Raw genomic sequence first — 18,987 nt, 5'->3', positions numbered from 1 at the left:
TTTCTCCAGTGGCCGAGAAAGCCAGCCCTGAACTTGGCCCAAAAGGGAGAAGAGGAAGAGGAGAATCCATGGGGGTTTCAAGAGAGGCCCCCAACTCTTTGCAGACAAGCCCATGGGTACAGGCCCTGAACAGCTCAGGAGGGGAAGGAGGCCGAGAAACTCCAGCTCCTGCCTTGGGGGATGCGCTTCAACAGGACAAGAACCGTAGCAGCTTCTGAGCAGATGCTGCAGAGGAAACTGCCTAATGAGAACACAGGTGGGCTAGCTCACAGCGACCCCTGGAGAAAGGAGAACGGAGCTGGAAGGAGGGCTCAGAGAGGTCTGACGGAAGATGGCTCTGACTGATCGTCCTGGCTTATTACGTAGAAGGGCTTTTAGAGAAATTGCTCAAAATAAATTCATTTCGAGTGACAGATAGTTCAGGGCTTCAGCACGTTAGAGTCTGGGGAGTCCACAAATCCCCTAAAACTGAATGCTCAGTTAGACGTCTATGCTCATTTTAATGGGGAAAGGAGGCCTTGCTTTTAATCAGATTTTCAGTTAAGTGCTACTGGTATAGATAAGGAAATATAAAGCGGAATTTTCCTAAGAAAAGCTATCTTTCTATTACCTGAATTCTGCTTCTCAGAGCATGGCACTCTGGCAACGTCATCATTCCCTGGGAACTTGTTAGAAATGCAAATTCTCCACCTCCACCCCCAGACCTACAAAACCAGACATTCAGGAGGTGGGGCCCTGCCATCTGCGTGGTAACAAGGCCTCCTGGTGACTCTGCACTGCTCCGGATCCAAGAGCACCATCTGGTGGTCACTCAGGTGCATCTCGGGCAGAGGGTTTGGAACCTGCACCCACCCTCCTCAGGCCTCCCCCAGGAAGAGCCAGGTCCTGCTGTGAGCAGGGAGAGAAGCAATCTATCTCCACCAAAATATGCCAAACTTCCATTCTTTCTGCCCAGCCCCCCACGGAATTCTGGACCAGCTCCTTCTACAGTCCGGCTCAGTGAGCAAAGATGGTAAGAGCAAACAGGCTCATGACACATCATCCCTGTGCGAAGGTAAAAGAGCTCCCACGGGGGCGGCTGACTGCCGGAAGACACTGTGCAACTCAGTAGCACTGAGAAATGGGAATAAAACTTATCACTGCTTTAAATCCCGGTACTTTTTTTTTTTTTGAACATAGATTAGAATTATGCTAATCTTTCTTTCACATGTAAACATCACATAGGTATTACACTGTGTGGGTATTTTGACCCTTGAACAACATGGATGTGAACTCTGTGGATCCCCTTACACTGGGATTTTTTTTCAACAGTAAATACTACAGTACTACACTGTCAGCAGTTGTTGAATCTGTGGATACGAAGGAACCTCGGATAAGGAGGGCCGACTATAAATTACACGGGATTTTTGACTGTAGGGAGGATTGGTGCCCCTAACTCTCCCCTTGTTCAAGGGTTAACTGTATATGTTTACACAAAAACCTATCCATTTTACAAATATAAAAACAGAAACAGATGAATAAGGGGCATGTTCATTTAGATATCAGGCCACAATAGGCCAGAAAGTGGGTTTTCTTCCTCCCCCGAGGCCAGGAGATTTGGGCCGCTCCTGACTGCCACACAAGCAGGCTTTGCCTGGATACAGGACTTGCCCACAACTCCCCAAGGAGTCCACCTCCAGGGCTCCGACCAGGACACTGACCACACAGGGAGACGCAACCCCAGTTTCAGGGCTCCTCTCTCCCCTGACATCCTGAAACTGGGGGGTCCTCAGGGGTCCACCATCCATCCTGAGGCCACCCGTCTATCCATACCTGAAGGTCCTTCGCGTGGCTGGTGACCGGGAGCGGCAGGACGAGGAGCCAGAGCTGGAGCGGCTGCGAGAACAGAGCTGCCGACTGGCCTTGTTTGGTGGGCTCTGGTAGGGGCAGTGGTCAGAGCGAGGGGGACTGACCCCTGAGTCCTCTTCATCATCCTCCTCCTCGTCGTCCTCCTCTAGGAGGAAGTTGCTCTCGCCACTGCTGCTGCTGCTGTCCTCAAAGACGGTGTCGTATTCGGGGCTCTTGCAGGAGGCCAGGTCTTCATCCTCCAAGGCTGTCTCCAGGAGGCCAAAGTGCTTGGTGAGGCTGGCGCGGATCTCGTGGTCTCTCAGCAGCGTACTGTCCTTGGTGGGGGCACCGACATCACAGCTCCCGTCTTCCTCCCTGCCAGAGGCCTGTGCCTCAGCCCGCGGGGCCCCTTGCTGGGGCCAGTCCTCAAGGTGGACCCCAGATGGCTCCCAGGACCTCAGCACCTTCCTCTGCAGGGCGCCGTCTGGCTTGAGCACCTGGCAGTAGTCGTGGTCTCCAAAGGAACAGGAGAAGGGGCGCTTCTGACCAGCCTGGGAGGCTGGCTGGGCTGTGGCATGCCGCAGGTGGGACAGGAGCTCGCTCCGCTCTGGGTGCTTCTTTGGCAGCTTGTGGGCAGCCTCTGCGGCGGCCCTGAGCTGGGGAACCTCCGGGGTGGGAGCTATGTCTTTGCCTGAGCTGTGCTTGATGTCTGGCTTGAAGGGGTCTTCCTCTGTGGGCTTGTACGGAGGGGTAGTGGGCGGAGTGAGTCCTACCCAAGCAAGAGGAAACACATGTGAGGCAGAGATAGATCACTTCTCCAAGGAACACTGAAACCCTAGTTTGGGATGGCAGAGAAGTAGCATATGTGTCCCCACTCCCCAGAGCCAATGGATGGCAGGCATCACTAATCGATCACTGCACTGCTGACTTGAGCCTGGACGTAGCCTGGGACTCCTTCTCACACAGTCCATCAGTAATTTCTCAGAGCTGGCATGTGATGAAAGCCCTTTGCCATCCCTTCTGTAGTCTGGCAACGGCAGCCAAAGCCTCCAGATCATCCAAGATCTCTCTTCCTGCTCCACATCCAACCATTCCACGAGCCCTCCCACTGGTCATTCCAAATGCCTCTGAAGTCTCCCAGGGTGCAGAGGGGGCAGGTATCATAGGTAAAATCTCCCACCTGGATTTGACCACCACAGTGACCTTAGTGGTCCTGCAACTGACCTTGGACTCCATCATCCCCTGGGCATCAGCCAGAGAGCTCTTCCTTTCTGGTGCTCCTGAAGCCCACAGGATCTAGACGAACCCCTTCGGCCTGGCATTCCTCTCAGCCTTTGGTGGTTGTGTTTGCCTGACCCCCCAGTTCTGCCACAGAGCAACACCGGGTGGCCAGTCTCCTCTGATGCACCTATACTGCCGCTCCTCGGTGCCTCTGATCATGCCAATTCTGCGGCCGGGGATACCCTTCCCTTTTTTTTTTTTGTCTCTCCAACTTCTACGCATCCTGCAAGCCCAGCTCAAATGCCTGCTGCTCTGGGTACTCTGTGAATCTTCTCAAGTCACATCCTGCCCCTCCCCACTCTTCCCCTTCCTCTGTGCTCCCAGAGCTCTTGCACGGTCTCTGGAACAAGCACATATCAAACAGTACTTGTCATGGTGTGAGTCTGTCGCCCACATAAGACTGTGGGCTCCTTCAGGGGAAGACACGTGTCTCTTTTTATGTCAGGTCATGTGCCAACTGTTGGCAGCTAAACAGCTGAGCCTGGGCCCTGACTCTCCTTATAACGCCCTCAATGTGTAGCTCAAGACCCGGCGTAGCCTGTGCAGCGGTGGCAAGGAAGGCTTGATGGGGTACTCCCTAACTGCCCGAGGGGCTGCTTCCCCAAGGGCACCCCACCAGCTGAGCCCCCGGCTCACCTGCCGTGCCACAGAGCTCCACCGTCAAGGTCTGCTCGAAGCTCTTCTTGCAAAAAGGAGGGTCGCCAGTGGGGCTGGGGAGCACAGGAAGGAGAGAAGTCAGTCAGCAGCGGGCTCCACCTCCCCGAGCATGGCAGGAAGGCAAGGGGACATTGTGCCAGACCCTGGTTCTGCTGCCCACGAAAGCGATGCCTGGGGAGAATTTTCAGAGGAACTCTCTCCTGGTTGTTGGAGGAAATCAAAGCTGTACAGCTCTTTTAGGAGACACGGGAGAGACTTGAGGGAGGTAGAGACAGGACAAGCATTGTCAGCCTCCTTATTTTATGATGGAACACCTGAGGCCCAGAGAGGAGAAGACACTTGCCCAAAGCCACACAGCATTATCAATTTTTCCCCATGAAATTCTCCATCTTTCCCCTGTGCCTGCTTCTAAAAACAAACTCCCTTTCAAGGGAGCCCAGATCCTAAGAGTCCCATATGGCAATGAGGGCAGGGGTGTGGGGACAGGACCAGGCTCAGGGGCCGATGAACCACCCTACACCCAACAAGATAAGGTGTCCTGGAGTCATAAATCAACAATTTCTAAAAATCTACCTTTGCGACAAGGCCAGCATGAGGCACCTGGGAGAGTCTGAAAAGAAGACAAAAAAGAAAAAAATAAGATTTTCCCCAACATGGCATGGCTAGCAGATGTTTCCCTCTGAACTTCATTGTACCAAGCACAGCTTCTTTCAGGCGTGTGACCCAAAAGCCTCTGCCACTTTTACAGACTGGCAGGAACAACTCAAATCCACCTTCATTCCCCCAGACTCAGCAACATTAACAGCTGGCAGATCTATTGATTCTGCAGAGTTGATGGGCACCAGGGCGACCCCTTCTGGCCAATCAGTGTAGCACAATGGTGAAGCATTCCAGCTTCCAAGGCCAGTGGCTACCGACCATTAGCTATCTCTGTGCCTTTGCTTCTGTGTCTTAAAACGGGAATTAAAACAGCACCCACCACACGGGCTTCCTGTGAGGATCAATGGGGATAATCCGTGTTAAGTCTTAGACCAAGCCTGGCATAGCGGAGTGCATAACAGATAACTGCTGTATTATTATCCCCACTATTGTTACCATTTAAAATGTCACTTTATTGTGGAGCTGAATTTATAGACTCACACCCTCCATCACATTGCTACCCAAGAAGTCTTCTTTAGAGCACTTATCACAATTTATAATCACTTTTCCTTTCTTGTGTGTTTTTTTTTTTGTTTTGTTTTTTTTGGCGGTACGTGGGCCTCTCACTGTTGTGGCCTCTCCCGTTGCGGAGCACAGGCTCCGGACGCGCAGGCTCAGCGGCCATGGCTCACGGGCCCAGCCGCTCCGTGGCACGTGGGATCTTCCCGGACCGGGGCACGAACCCGTGTCCCCTGCATCGGCAGGCGGACTCTCAACCACTGTGCCACCAGGGAAGCCCCCCTTGCTCACTTTTTTTTTTTTTGCTGTATGCGGGCCTCTCGCTGTTATGGCCTCTCCCGTTGTGGAGCACAGGCTCCGGACCCACAGGCTCAGCGGCCATGGCGCACAGGCCCAGCGGAGCATATGGGATCTTCCCGGACCGGGGCATGAACCCGTGTCCCCTGCATCGGCAGGCGGACTCTCAACCACTGCGCCATCAGGGAAGCCCTCTTGCTCACTTTTTGATTGCCTGTCTCTCCCACTGAAACACAAGCGCCAAGAAGGCAGGCATCTTGCTCCTCGTTCATTAAGGACACCTGGCCCATGCATGATGAGAAACTCAGAGATGTGTAGGAGGTTCCTGAAGATCTGCCCAACTAGCCTGTATAGGAAGGGAAGCTGAGAGCCAGAGAGGGAGAGGAATTTGCCCAACCCAGGGCTCCTGGCTCCCGGGCAGTGGGGTCTGCCACACCCTGGCCCTGCCCCCTCTCTCGGACCACCGACTCCGACTACCTCCAGAAGAGAGCTGTGGACAGCTGGGGTCCTCATCGGTGTCCCCACACCCACTCTCACAGGGGCTCTCCAGAGCTGAGATTTGGGGTCCCCGTCGGAGCTGCTGGTCTTGGCAACTGTCCTCGTCCGCGGGGCTGCCCAGCTCCCCCTCCACGTGGTAGGCCTCATGGGCCGGGCGCAGTGAGGGCAGAGCGCCTTGGGGCTCCACAGGGACCATCGGCTCATCGGTGAACGTCAGCCAGGGGCCCAGCTCCGGGTTCAGCCTCCTGGAACGCCGCACGGGGCACACGGAGCTCTCCTGCTTCCTCCCCAGCTTGGTCCCCGGCAGGCCCCGGCCTGGCCTTTTCCGGCCCCACTCCTCCTCCTCCTCTTCCTCTTTTTCTTCTTCTTCCTCCTCCTCTTCCTCATCTTCCTCCTCAGTCTGCAGCCTGCCCAACCGGCTGATGTGCCCTTTCACCTCCAGCCGCAGCGGGCGCAGGCTGGGTCTGGGCCCTGAGCTCTGGGGTGAAGCCGCGACCCGCACCTCCTCCACAGGGGAGGGGTGGCCCACAGAGGCCTGGCTGTCTTTGGGCCTGGGCCGGGCCCGGGGTGTGAGGGAGGCGTAGACAGGCGTGGCCAGGCGGTAGGGTTTGCTGACATCACAGAGGATATCTTGAGCCAGAAGTTCCCTCAGGATGGAGAACTCAGCCCAGGTGGCTTTGGAAGGGTGCTGGCACCGAGGCCGGGGTCTGACCTGCTTGGCGGGGCTGCTGCAGGGCTGGGGGTCTGGCCCTGGGGCCTGTGCGGGCAGCTTCCTCTGGGGAAGGCAGTAGGTGTGCATGTAGCGAATGAGCTGCACCATGGCCTGCATGTCCTCCTGGGAAACCTGGGCACCAGGGTCTGCCCTGCCCGGTGCTGGGGAGTCCCAGGGAGAGGCTGGAGCCGGCTGGGGACTCGGGCAGTCCTCACCCGCCTCCTCATCCTCTTTGGCAGAGACCCAGGGACTCAGGGGTGGTGGTGGTGGCTGGAGGACCCTATCAGGGGAGCGGGCTTTAGCCTGGGGGCAGGACGGCACCGAAGTGAGGTGCTTATGCAGCTCTGTGCAACTCCGGGTCTGAGACTGCATCATGGGGGCCTTCCTGTCTTGGGCGCTGTCCATCTGGAGAGGAAAAGAGGCCAGAGTGAGGAAGGAGACCCACACTGCTTCTCCCCGCTGCCCACCCCTGCAGCCACTGGCCAGGCCCAGCGTGTCTCACCTGGATCGTCAGAATTGCCAGGTTTCACCACTTCATCCCCAGCTTCCAGCACAGAGCCTGGCACTTAGCAGTGCTCAGGGGATGAGGAATGAAGGAATGGCCAGCCTCCTAACAGGTCTCCTAGCTATGGATTCGCCTTTTCTAGATTTACTGCCAAAGCCCTGCTCTGACTACCCCACTCCCCTGCGCGGAGCCTTCAGAGAGCGCCAGGAAGTACATTAGTGGTTGCCTGGGGCTGGGCGTGGGAACAGGGATTAACTGTAAACAGGGACACTGGGGATCTTCCTGGGATGATGGAAATGTTCTAAAACTGGATTGTGGTCGTGGCTGCACGACTCTGTAAGTTTACTAAAAAATCACTGAATCATACTTTTAAAACAGGTGCCTTTTATGGTATATAAGTGGCACCTCCATAAAGCTGTTAAAAAAAGAAAAAGAAAAAGAACAATTCGGTATCTTCCCAGTACCCGTGGGGTAAAGGGGAGGCCCCCTGGCCAGGGGCGCTCTGCAATGTAGCCCCACCCGACTGCTGTCTCCAGCCTTATCTGCCCCCACTGGTCCACACAGGGGCTTTGCTCCCAGTGCACATGTTTCTTTGCTGGGGCCAGACTGGCTGACAAGGGTGTCTCACGCCCCTGGTGTGCCCCCTAGCGCTCCAGAGGGCAGGCTGGCTCAGGAAGGAGCTTAGCTGCTGCCCTGTTGACAAAATGGAACATGAGGGATGGACCTCTGTTTTGGGAGGTCAGCCAGGACAAGTAGGGAGAGGGGGCACAGGGACAGGGTCCACCCCTCCAGGGGAGCCCAGGCAGGGGACAGACTCCTACACAGAGCCACTGTCTGAGAAAGATGCCATCCTGATTCTGCCCCAAGGGGTGGGACTCTCCGCAGCAGTCCCCTGCAGCAGTGTCTGGGGACAAGAGGGGAGGGCTGGGTGCAGGCTTTGAGTAACAGGAACGCTGGGAAATTACCTCTAAAACCTCTCTTTGGAAGTCTCAGAAGATGGAGCCCAAGGAGGAAAAGGGACTTGCTTCCCTCCTGGGTGTTCAAGATAAGCTTTCAGCTCTCCGATGGCTCCCCACAAAGAGAAATCCAAGCTCCTTATGGCCTCCATGGTACCAGTGAGGACCTTATGTTTCCTTCTGTCACCTAATTAGCATAAGCTTCCTGAGGGCAGGCCACATCCTCCTTCTCCCTGCTCTAACCCAACATCTAACACAGTGCCTGGAACACTGAGGTACAGTTGACTCTTGAACAATGTGGGGGTTGCAGGGGGTAGAACAGCCGCGCAGTGGGAAATTCACATGACTTCTAGTCAGCCCTCAGCAGCCACGGTTCCTCTGCATCTGTGGATTCAACCAACTGCGGATCCTGCAGTACTGTAATATTTACTACTGAAAAAAAACCACGTGTAAGTGGTCCCATACAGTTCAAACCCACGTTGTTCACGGGTCAACTGCACATGAACAAGCCCAAGGCTCTTTCTAGAACCCCAGGCTGGCCTGGGTCTCAAGCAGTGCCCAGCATATCAGCGACAAGGGTTGTGTGTGATGAGCAAAGAGGGAAGCTGGAAGTGGATTGAACTTGAGGGCCTCTAACAAGAGCAGAAAGGTGCACACCGCCCTCCCCAGAGACCCCCCAGAGGCCTGGGTGGGTCTGGGGGCCTATGCAGAAATACCTTGACCCAAGGCCGCTGACTTCTGGACCTGAGGCCTGCCTGGCGCCAGGCGGTCCCTTCCTTCTGGCTGTCAGAGGTCGAGGCTGGGTAGGACGTGGTGAGAAGGAGTTTCTGCAGCTGTGGGAGGAACAGAGAGGAGAGGAGCCGGGGCTGAGCTGCAGCCAGAGACAGGGGAAGTACACCTCAGGGAGAAGCCTGGCCCAGAGCCAGCCCCTTAGGACCAACCACACCCTGACCCCAACATCACAGGGCCATGGCGGAACACAGGGAGGGCACTTGATGACCTAGAATATGTTCGCCGTATATTAAGTACAGAAAGCAGGTTGTCTAACAATCCCAAACCCACACAGGCATCCCAATAAAATGTAAGTCCTTCTGAGAGTTAATAATCTAAGGGGAATATCTGTGATCTTGAGAAACCCAGACAGATGTTGGGTGATGTCTACCCATCCTACTGTTGAAATATGATGCACACACTTGATTGGGACATTCTGCATATACTCGTAGTACACGTACACCACTTTCCGTGACCTTTCATGAGCTGGGATTCAATCATACAAGAATATATATATATATACACATCACTTCCAACCCAGCCAGCTGTTTTCACACAAGTGGAAGCTGCTTAAGCTTGTCTGGCTTTTCTAAATTTTCTATAAAAGTTGCTGAGCTTCTGTACCCGGAGGAAAAGTGCTCAGTGTATCCCAGCCAAGAAAGCAGGGAGCTGAGTATGCCTCGGGGTTTCGCCAGGGATCCTACCACAGCCAAGGTTGAGAACAAGTCAAGAAGCATGATGGGCTTTTGCTACAGCATCAAGTGTTTCCTCAAGGGACATGACCCACAGGAGGACTGCCAAAGGCCTGGGAACCAAAGTAAAGGCCACTCCCCTAGGAGCTGGATGAGCCACACCACCTTACCTCAACCCCAGACCAACACACACATCTGTGATTCTCTGGCGTGGACAGGAAAAGATTCTTAGACCAGAGGCAAGGGACCTGGTTCTGATTCAGTTCAATCCCAGCTCACTGTGAGACCTTGGGTGAGTCCTTTCCCTCTCCCAGCCTTGAGGAAGAGGGAAAGGACTGGGAGAAACCAGCCTTGGTTTCTCCAAGGTAGAGAGAGAGAGAGAGAGAGAGAGAGAGAGAGAGAGAAAGAGAGAGAGAGAGAGAGAGTGTGTGTGTGTGTGTGTGTGTCTCTCTCTCTCTCTCTCTCTCTCTCTCTCTCTCTCTCTCTCTTTCTCTCTCTCTAAATGATTGGGTCTCTTTTGACTCAGGGGTCCCTCTAAGAATATGAGAGAAGCTACTGACCTCAGAAAAACACACATATATGTAGAGGTCCACGGGTCCCCATTAGTCCAGAGGTAGACTCTCTGGGACCCATGTCTCCAGGTTAAAAACCGGGTGTCTGTATAAATTCTCAGGGCCTTTCTAGAACTCTGTTGGTATGCGGGGAGTCTCAATGGTGAATCTGTTGCCTGTGTGCCTAGCCCAGTGCCTGAAACAAAAGTGCCGTCTAAGGCATGAGAGGGAACAACCGGTGACCAGCAAGGGTCACTCTCTACCTCTTCCAGGGTGGTCCCTCTCCAGAGTCCCATACAGAATTCCTCTTGTTCCATGACCACCACCACCAGTTGTGCTGGGACTATCACTCAGATAGCACTTTTTGAGCCACTTCTTTGTACCAGGCACTGTTCTAAGTTCTTTTTTTCTTTCTTTTTTTTTTTGCGGTACGCGGGTCTCTCACTGTTGTGGCCTCTCCCGTTGCGGAGCACAGGCTCCGGACGTGCAGGCTCAGCGGCTGTGGCTCACGGGCCCAGCCACTCCGCGGCATGTGGGATCCTCCCGGACCGGGCCATGAACCCATGTCCCCTGCATCGGCAGGCAGACTCCCAACCACTGCGCCACCAGGGAAGCCCGTGTTCTAAGTTCTTTATATGTATTAATCTGCTGTACTCCTCCCAACCGCCTTTGAGATAAGCACTATTATTAACCCCACCTTACAGACCAGGAAGCAGGGTCAGAGAGAGGCTAGGTGCCTAAGGGACACATAAGCATTCATTGGTGGGGCTGGGAATCAAACCCAGGAGGTCTGATTCTAGTCTGAAAGGAAGCACAACACTTATCAACAGGAGCCACAATGTGGGACTGAACATATGCTTGTATCCGGCACACATAGGTGCTTACTAAATATTTCACACTGCTTTGGGGAACTTGCAGGCAGTGGGAAAGAGGGAAAGGAGTCCTGGACCAGGAGTCAGAGTACCTGAATTCTAGTCCTTGCTGGCACACCAACTTGCTGTGTGACCCTGGGAGAGGCCCTCCCCTCGCTGGGCCTCAATTTCCCCAGAGTCGCACTTTATGGTCACCAAGGGCCTGTCTGGCTCTAACTCTTCACGACCAAAGACCCCTTCCACCTCCAACAGGCTCTGATTTTCCAGCTAAGTCTTGCCAGCCCCTAGGAGCTACAGTGTCAAGGTGAGGAACCCAAGACAGATGAGCTATTCTTCACAAGACAGGACATCTGGCTTTCTGGCACCCTAAGCCCGAGTCAAGGGCAACTGCTTTCAGCAACTTCTGAGGTCTGGAACCCTTTGGAATCTGAAAAAGCTGAGACCTTCTCCCTAGAAACCTGCAATGCCATGTGTACGTTTCTACATTCCACGGACACTCAGGTAGCATTTAACTTTTGCTGGTGGAAGTACGAACCGGTCCAACCTCTTTGGAGGGCAGACTGGAAGTATTTGTCTAAACTGAAAAACCACATATCCTACGACCAAGGAATTCCTTTTCTAGGACTGTACCCACTTACAAGTGGCAAAGGCCAGTAACAGGACACAGACTGAAGCAATGGAACAATAAAGGAGTTGAAACAATATACATATCTGCCAACCAGGGAATTGGTTAAAGAAGTATGGTACATCCTTATGAAGGAACACTATGTAGCCAACAAAAAGGATAAAACAAAGATACCTCTGCTCATTTGAAAGAGTTCCCAAGACACAATTCACTTGAGAAAAGCAAGGTGCAGGGCAGTATATAATGGAGGCTTCCTTTTGTAGTTAAAAAGAAAAGTGGAAGAGGAAAGTCACACAACAGATCAGTAGCCATGGTTACTTCTAAGGAAGGAAAAAAACAATTATAAGATGGGTAAGGAGGTTTTGCTTTTAACTATCCATACTTCCTGCTTGAATTTTTACTGTGTGTGTAAGCATAATCTTTAGGAAAATGTTTGCATTTAATTTCAAGGGTTTAACACACACTTAGGGTCAATCCATGAAATCCCAAAGGGCCTACAGCATTGCAGGCGAAGCCCAGGGAGGCCTCCCATGGCCAGTCCAGGCTGCTGCCCTGAACTCTTGCCAGTGATGCACAGAGATCCCTGCAGGGGCTGGAGCTGGTTTCCTAGCACCCACCACCTCTACCACCAGACACCACATCTCAAGCCACCACCATCACTTCAGTTGGAAACAGATTCTCACCAGCGAGAGCTCATCCACTTCAGGGGCCGAGGCTGGGGCCCTCTCCAGGGAGGGGCTGGGGGGCGCAGATGAGGGGACAGGCGAAGCAGAAGCGCAGGAGGGTGCGTCTCCATCATCCAGGGCTGGGAAGGCGGCCAGATGCACAACATCTTCAGGGATGTCATCCAGGGTTTTGGTGAGTGCTGCCAGGAGGGCCTCATTCTCACTGTCGATTATCTGCAGTGAGCAGAGAGGCAGAGAGGGGACATGGTTAGTCAATGCCTTGGGCTCAGCGACTTTGTGTAGAAATCTGCTCTGTACACACAGCTGCACTGCCATCATGCTCCCGCCAAATCCACTCAGATCCTCTCAGTTTGCTGGGACGGCAGATGCCCAAGAAATGTGCCATGGACTCCAAGAATCAAAGAAGTTTACGAGAAGGCAGCAGGTGGAAATGGAAAGGGGCTTGGCCTAGGAGCCCCAGTCTGGACTCTGCTGCTCATCAGCATGTGACCCCAGGCCCAGGGCTGTCCACGTGAGGGACGCCCATCCCCTCCTCTAAGAACAGCCGCTTCACACCACGGCCTCCTGTGTCCAAACCCCCGGACAGAGCCCTGAGGCTGGTCTATGCCAATGGTAGCCCCAGGTCAGTCTCTCTGACCCTGGGGCCCAGGCAGGTGGTAGAAAGGCTAGAAGCTTCAAGGTTCAACCGTGACAGTGAAAGCAGAGCAAGAGGAAAACAGCTACCATTCCCTTGTGGGTTCCTGGGGCTTGCTGCCTCATTCACTCATGGAGGGGCAGTTAGTGCAGTGGCTAGGAGCCTGGGCTCTGGAACTGGGGCTGAATCCCAGATCTCACATTTATCAACTGTTAACAACAGTACCTACTTCATAAGGTTATTGTCAAGGACTGAGTTAACATATGTAAGATGCTTAGAAAACAGTGCCTGGCACCTAACAAGCACTCATTACTACTACTACTACTACTACTACTACCATTACTACTACTACTACTATGATTCCTGCTATGATGATGATGATGAAGAAGATGGGGATGATGATGTTGGTGGTGGTGATGATGGTGGTGGTGGTGATGATGGTGGTGATGGTGGTGGTGGTGGTGATGTTGGTGGTGGTGATGGTGGTGGTGATGATGATGGTGGTGGTGGTGGTGGTGGTGATGGTGATGATGGTGGTGGTGGTGGTGGTGATGATGGTGATGATGATGGTGGTGGTGGTGGTGGTGATGATGGTGGTGGTGGTGATGATGGTGATGCTGATGGTGGTGGTGGTGATGATGGTGATGTTGGTGGTGGTGGTGATGATGGTGGTGGTGGGGGGGGATGATGGTGATGATGATAATGATGGCGGCAGTGGGCAATTCCTCCCCTCCTCTTCCCCCTCCCTCCCTTCTCCTAGCACATATGTACTGAATGGCTACTCTGTGCCTGGTGCTGTCTGGGCACTGGTGACACAGCATCCCAAGACTGATACAGCCCCTGTCCTCATGGAGTTTACCCTCCAGTGGAGAAAAAAATTAAACAAGGAAACAAAATCAGATCATTTCAGAGAGTGAGAAAGCCTGGGAAAAAAATAAAAGGAAGCTGTGATGGAGAATAAGAAGGCGATGAAGATTCATAGGCTATTTACAGTGGTCACAGAAGGCTGTTCTGAGCAGCTAATACTGAAACTTAGGCTTGAAAGATGAGAAGGAACCAGCCAGGCAAAGCGCTAAGGAAAGAAGATTCCAGGCAGAGAGAAAACCTAGTGCCAAGGCCAGGGACAAAGAATTTGGCTGACGAGAGGAATAGAGAGGCTTTGTAAATACTGCCTCAGGTAAACCCCACAATAACCTCTGCGGGGAAGGATACTACTCCCATCACCATTTTGCATTTGAGGAAACTGAGGCTCATAGAGGTTGACCAATGTGTCCTGGGTACGTTGCATTCATCCACACAGCAAATCCAGGGCAGAGGCAGGGCTTACACGGAGCACAGCACACACACATGAACCAAGAAGCTTCCTTCCCTGATGTCTCAGACATAACACAAGGGTCAGCGTGCACACTCCCAGCCCACCGACAGATACCAGCCCACCGGCCCTGGGGCACAGAGATCACACTGCTATTAGGTGAGGCACCAAGCGCCTCATTCAGTAAACCCTGGCTCCTGGGCCTGTTCCGGCAGGAGGCAATTCTGTCACATGATGCCTTCCCCAGCACTCTTTCCCATCCCAGGTCAGGATGTTTATCCTTTCTTCAGGAAGTTCATTCGAAATACGCATGTCGTGACGGCCTTTTGGCTACATGAAATCTGTTCCAGGCCTTGCAGCCGGATCAGCAGCTGAGTAATTCGAAGGGGGGACATGGGGAGAAGAGAAAAAATGTGTTTGTAATTTTGGAACAGAGCTAAGAATAAAAGAAAAGGTCAAAAAGTTTTGGTTGAGCCTGACCTGGGCCCTGGGGATGGGAGTCCAAGGGCAGATCCAGGCCCAAGAACTCTGGCTCGGGAACGCAATCGGGCTCAAGTGGCAGCCTCTCATCCCCATCCTCAGGCCAGAATCCCAACCCTGTGTTCCCAGAGCAATCTGCCCAGCCTGATGGGGAGTTAAGATCTTGGGAGCTGGGGCTCAGGGACGACTCTTGGGGCTGACCGTGGCAGCAGCTCTGCCACTGACAGGGTGATCCTGGGCAAGTCATTTCCCTCTTCTAAGCCTTGCTGATATCTGGTCAACGGGAAGACAGGATCCCTGGTTGGCTTCCCTCCAAAGGCTACTAGGAAGGCCAGTTTGGAGGCAGTGACACAAGGGCTCTGTGCAATGTTCCTGGGTCTAGCTCAGTGCCTGGGGCATGGGAGGCTCCAGGCAGATCTGCTGAATGGAAGAATGAGTGAACCAAACGATGAACTCTGACCACTGGGGAGAGACTGAGATTAGTGTCTCAAAAAACAGATTCTAGAGGGAAGTTATTCAGAAATGATGTCATCAGCACTGGATGGAATGAGGGTTCCCTCTTTCACAGGAAGAGAAGCATGGCCCAGAGATATTCTGAATTATCACAACTATCAGAGCTGGGAGGGCCTTCAGGGATCACGTAGTGACCAGGGATGTCAAACATGCAGCCTGCGGGCTTCCCTGGTGGCGCAGTGGTTGAGAGTCCGCCTGCCGATGCAGGGGACACGGGTTCGTGCCCCGGTCCGGGAAGATCCCACATGCCGCGGAGCGGCTGGGCCCGTGAGCCATGGCCGCTGAGCCTGCGCATCCGGAGCCTGTGCTCCGCAACGGGAGAGGCCACAACAGTGAGAGGCCCACCTACAGCAAAAAAAAAAAAAAAAAAAAAACATGCAGCCTGCGTGCTACTGTCCCCATCCCTCCCCCCCACTCTGCCATGTCACTAACCAATGCGGCTCTTGTTCCTTCCACCTTTCTGACCACAACCCTCCAGGCAACACTGCCGATAGATACGTCTCAGTGGGAACTCATGAGGAAGCCTGTTTGCCATTCTTTTGGGGGTGGGGGGAATGAAGGTCCAGGAAAGAGACTTGCCAAGGTCACACAGCAAGTCAGGAGGGGCTGGGGAGGATGGTCAAGGACTTACTAGGTGCCAGGCATGGTGCTGAAAGGAATGCCAGACGGCAGAGACCCCAAGGAGCCCCAATAGGTTGAGTAAAAACAAAATGACTGACAGAAGGTCTCCCCGCTCTCTCCTCAGCCCTCCCTGGGCTGCTCCAGCCCTGGAACAGCAGGCAGGGTTGGGGGTCCTGACCCTGTCTGGGAAGAAAGTCCATTCGTGCCCTTGGCATCGTGCCATCAGCACCCTAGGACAATACATCACAGGGAGCCGCCCCTCTCCTCTTCCCGGCCCGTTAGCTCAGCTCTCCCGGCTCCGCTTAGAAACAAAGTGCAAATTAATGGAGAGTTAATCAGCTGAGGAAGGGATATTAATAGACTTGGCTCCACCCCGAACCTTCCTGAGCTCTCTTAGGCTGAAGGAAAAGGAACCTGCAAGAAACCTGAGGGAGAACGCTTCATTCTGGGTGCCTAGAGGAGCTTGAAGGAATGACACAGGACAGAATTTAGGCTATCAGGGCCAGAAGAACACTCAGAAATCGTCTGCCGTTCCAGGGCTTAACTGGGGTGCAGGAAACCCAGGAAATCAGTTTCCCTTCCTTTTTTCTCGGGGTGGGTCCACCGATGTCATCAGGGTCTAAAAGGACCCAGTGACTCTCTCCCTACAACAGATTTAAGAATCACTGATCTGATCCATGCTCGTTCCTCATTTCTCACCTGGGGAAACTGAGGCCCAACAGTGAGGAGCTACTAGCCCAAGGCCACGTGGCTCACGGTGATAGAACCAAACACCTGCTTCCTCCAAAAATACTTACTAAGTTTAGCCTATTGTGACCCTGGCCCTAGGACTCTGGGCACACAGAAACGAAAGGCACTGTCCCTGCCCCCAAGCAGTTGTCAACTCTTGTAAGGGTAGCTGTTCTCCACTCTGTCTGTTTCCATAGTGATGGTACCACCTGACTTGTGAGAACACAGCTCTGACACAAGGCAGCATGGCTCTATGATTGCCACTGGTCAGATAAGGACTCTGTCCCAGTTACTGGCAGAGGGGGTATTAGAACCTCTGGCCCCTGTATCCCAGCTCAAGGACTCTGGAATGGGTCATGTCGGGTCCTTGGCAAGAAGGAAACTATTACAATCAGTTTCTTCATTCAACACATATGATTGAGTCTTTTCGATGAGCAAGGGCCCCACAGAAGAACAAAACTCTATTTGTGCTCAAGGAGCTCGAAGTCTGAAGGTCACAGGCATGCACATACACAGGATGGGAGCCCAGAGAGGAAGTGACTGACCACCTGCCTTAGGAGGGGCTAACATGACAGCTGGGTGTGGAAGGATTTATTCATATGACAAATATTTTTTAAGCCCCAAGAAAGTGACGGGCTCCATGCAGAGCCCTGGGGATATAACAATGCACAACGCTGTATCAGCCCCCAAGCTCAGGGGGTTTATGATGGGGGAGGGGGGCAGGGAGGAATCAGGCACTAACCACATAATCACCGCACAGAGGCGCACCAGTGTGTAATGGGTGGAGCAGAGGTGGAGTGCGGGCCATGAAGGGGAGAGGGGCTGGGTGGGCAGAGTTCCAGCTCAGTCCTAACCATCTGTGAAGATTCTCCTACCTTCCTTGCTGTGCTAAGAGCCCAAGGGCCATACCAAGGCTGACCTGTGTCTGAGACCACTTCATGCACATAGTAGGACCTTGGCAGGAGCTTACTAGTGGGTCTGGCCAGTCTCTGAGTAGGTGAGGCCTGTACAGTTTAGGTGGGGATGGTCTCCCCGCAGCATCTAAACCCCTCTCACTCATCAGCTCTCCATAACCTGAAAGCATTTCCTGGAAGTTGGCCCCCTCTGAGGGAGGGGTAGCATAGCGTAGCTAACCCCATTGTTGTGAGAAAGAATGAAGGTCCTGGAAAAGAGCCAGAATCAGAGCCCAGCCCTGCTGATCCTCATAGGGTTGGCAAAGAGGTTATACAACAGCGAGGGGTTTGGGGTCCTGTGTTAGAGTCTACACTCTGACCCTTCCTAACTGTATGGCCTTGGGCAAGTTACCTAACCTCTCTGAGCATCACTTTCCTCACCTGTAAAATGGGTTACTAATAGTTTTTCTACCGACAGGTTAGAATAATCTTGGGAAAAATCCAACTCCTTAACATGGCCCGGAAGAGCCTGCATGATCTGGCCCCACCTCCACCCCCCAACTATTTCCTGGCACTTTCCCCTTAGCTACTGCTCCAGCCCTTCGGGTCCCAACGCAGCAAGCTTTCCTGCTTCCTGGCTCTGTGATCCTCATTCATCACGTGGCTCCTCCTCCTTCAGCTGAAGCATCTGCTCCTCGGAAAGGCCTTTCCTGACCACCCAGCCTTTAGATGCTCTTCTCATCCCAGGTTTATTCTTACTGTGCCCATGTCACAAGTGACCACTGTTTGTTTATGTATTACCTGATCTAGAGTCAGTCTTCCCTCTAGACCATAGAGTCCACTGTTGAACACAGTGTCTGACACATACAGGGAGTTCCGTAAACATTTCTAGAAGGAATGATACAATCTGTCAGGAGTACTATTTGAGATGGTGCTCATGGCACACTGACTTAGCACATGGTATGTTATTATTATTGTTTTTGCTATTGTTATTATTATATTGCCAGGCATCACCATCATCATCATCATCATCATCATCATCATCATCATCTTGCCAGACAGACACAGGGAACTATGGCTTCTTCCTCCAATCTTTACAGGGGAGCATATTTCAAGGAAAGAATAATGAGTCCAAATGTACCCATCACCCAGCTTCAACGTAGCCAATCATATTTCACTTATTACCCTCCATGCCAGGCACCCACACCCACAAACGCAAATGCATGTAGGGATTACTTTATTCTGATGCAAATCCCAGACATCACATTACCCCATGTTCGAGGGCTTCTTAAAGGAAATGTGCCTCCAAAGCTGAGAACAGAGGCGGATGCATAGATATGCACTGCAGTTCTTGGCACTGCCTCTTGTTAAAGAATCGCTAGGCTCCAATTGAAAAATGGAGATAACTATACTCCTGTGTGTGAGTTGTTAAGAAAATTAAGCGAGTTAATATACACAAACAGGGACAGTCCTGCCACAGAGAATGTGAGTCATTCCCATTATGGCTTCAGCATGGTTATAAAGCTCTGGCTCAGGAGGCACGCAAACTGGGTTTAAATCTAGTTCAGCTACCGACAAGGTAAATCACCCTAGGCCCATGACTAAACTTCTTCAAGCCTCAGTTTCCTCATCTGTAAAATGGGGGAATAATCTCACCTGCTTCACAGGGTGGGAATGAGAGTTCACTGTGACCATACAGGGAAGGGAGGCCTTGGAA

At 52.9% G+C, this 18,987-nt stretch overlaps 1 protein-coding gene across 3 annotated transcripts in view; it reads right to left on the bottom strand.

Moving 5' to 3' along the window:
• The window catches only part of PPARGC1B (PPARG coactivator 1 beta), a 115,025-nt gene that overhangs the window by 15,861 nt on the left and 80,177 nt on the right, over nt 1-18,987 (bottom strand). For all 3 annotated transcript variants that reach the window (XR_014015761.1, XM_081233305.1, XM_081233304.1), the window contains exons 3-8: nt 12,086-12,301; nt 8,608-8,724; nt 5,698-6,835; nt 4,339-4,375; nt 3,745-3,818; nt 1,813-2,596 (exon numbers count right to left, since the gene is read on the bottom strand). Coding sequence is in view for 2 of the 3 variants with exons in the window: in XM_081233305.1 (XP_081089431.1) it covers nt 1,813-2,596; nt 3,745-3,818; nt 4,339-4,375; nt 5,698-6,835; nt 8,608-8,724; nt 12,086-12,301 (2,366 nt within the window). In the remaining variant the exon portion in view is untranslated. The remainder of the gene's footprint in view (nt 1-1,812; nt 2,597-3,744; nt 3,819-4,338; nt 4,376-5,697; nt 6,836-8,607; nt 8,725-12,085; nt 12,302-18,987) is intronic.

The sequence above is a fragment of the Mesoplodon bidens genome (genome assembly GCF_964165515.1).
Source record: "Mesoplodon bidens genome assembly, chromosome: 4".
NCBI lineage: Eukaryota > Metazoa > Chordata > Mammalia > Artiodactyla > Ziphiidae > Mesoplodon > Mesoplodon bidens.
The sequence above is the reverse complement of the archived record's forward strand: the minus strand, read 5'-3'. Positions and strand labels throughout refer to the sequence as shown.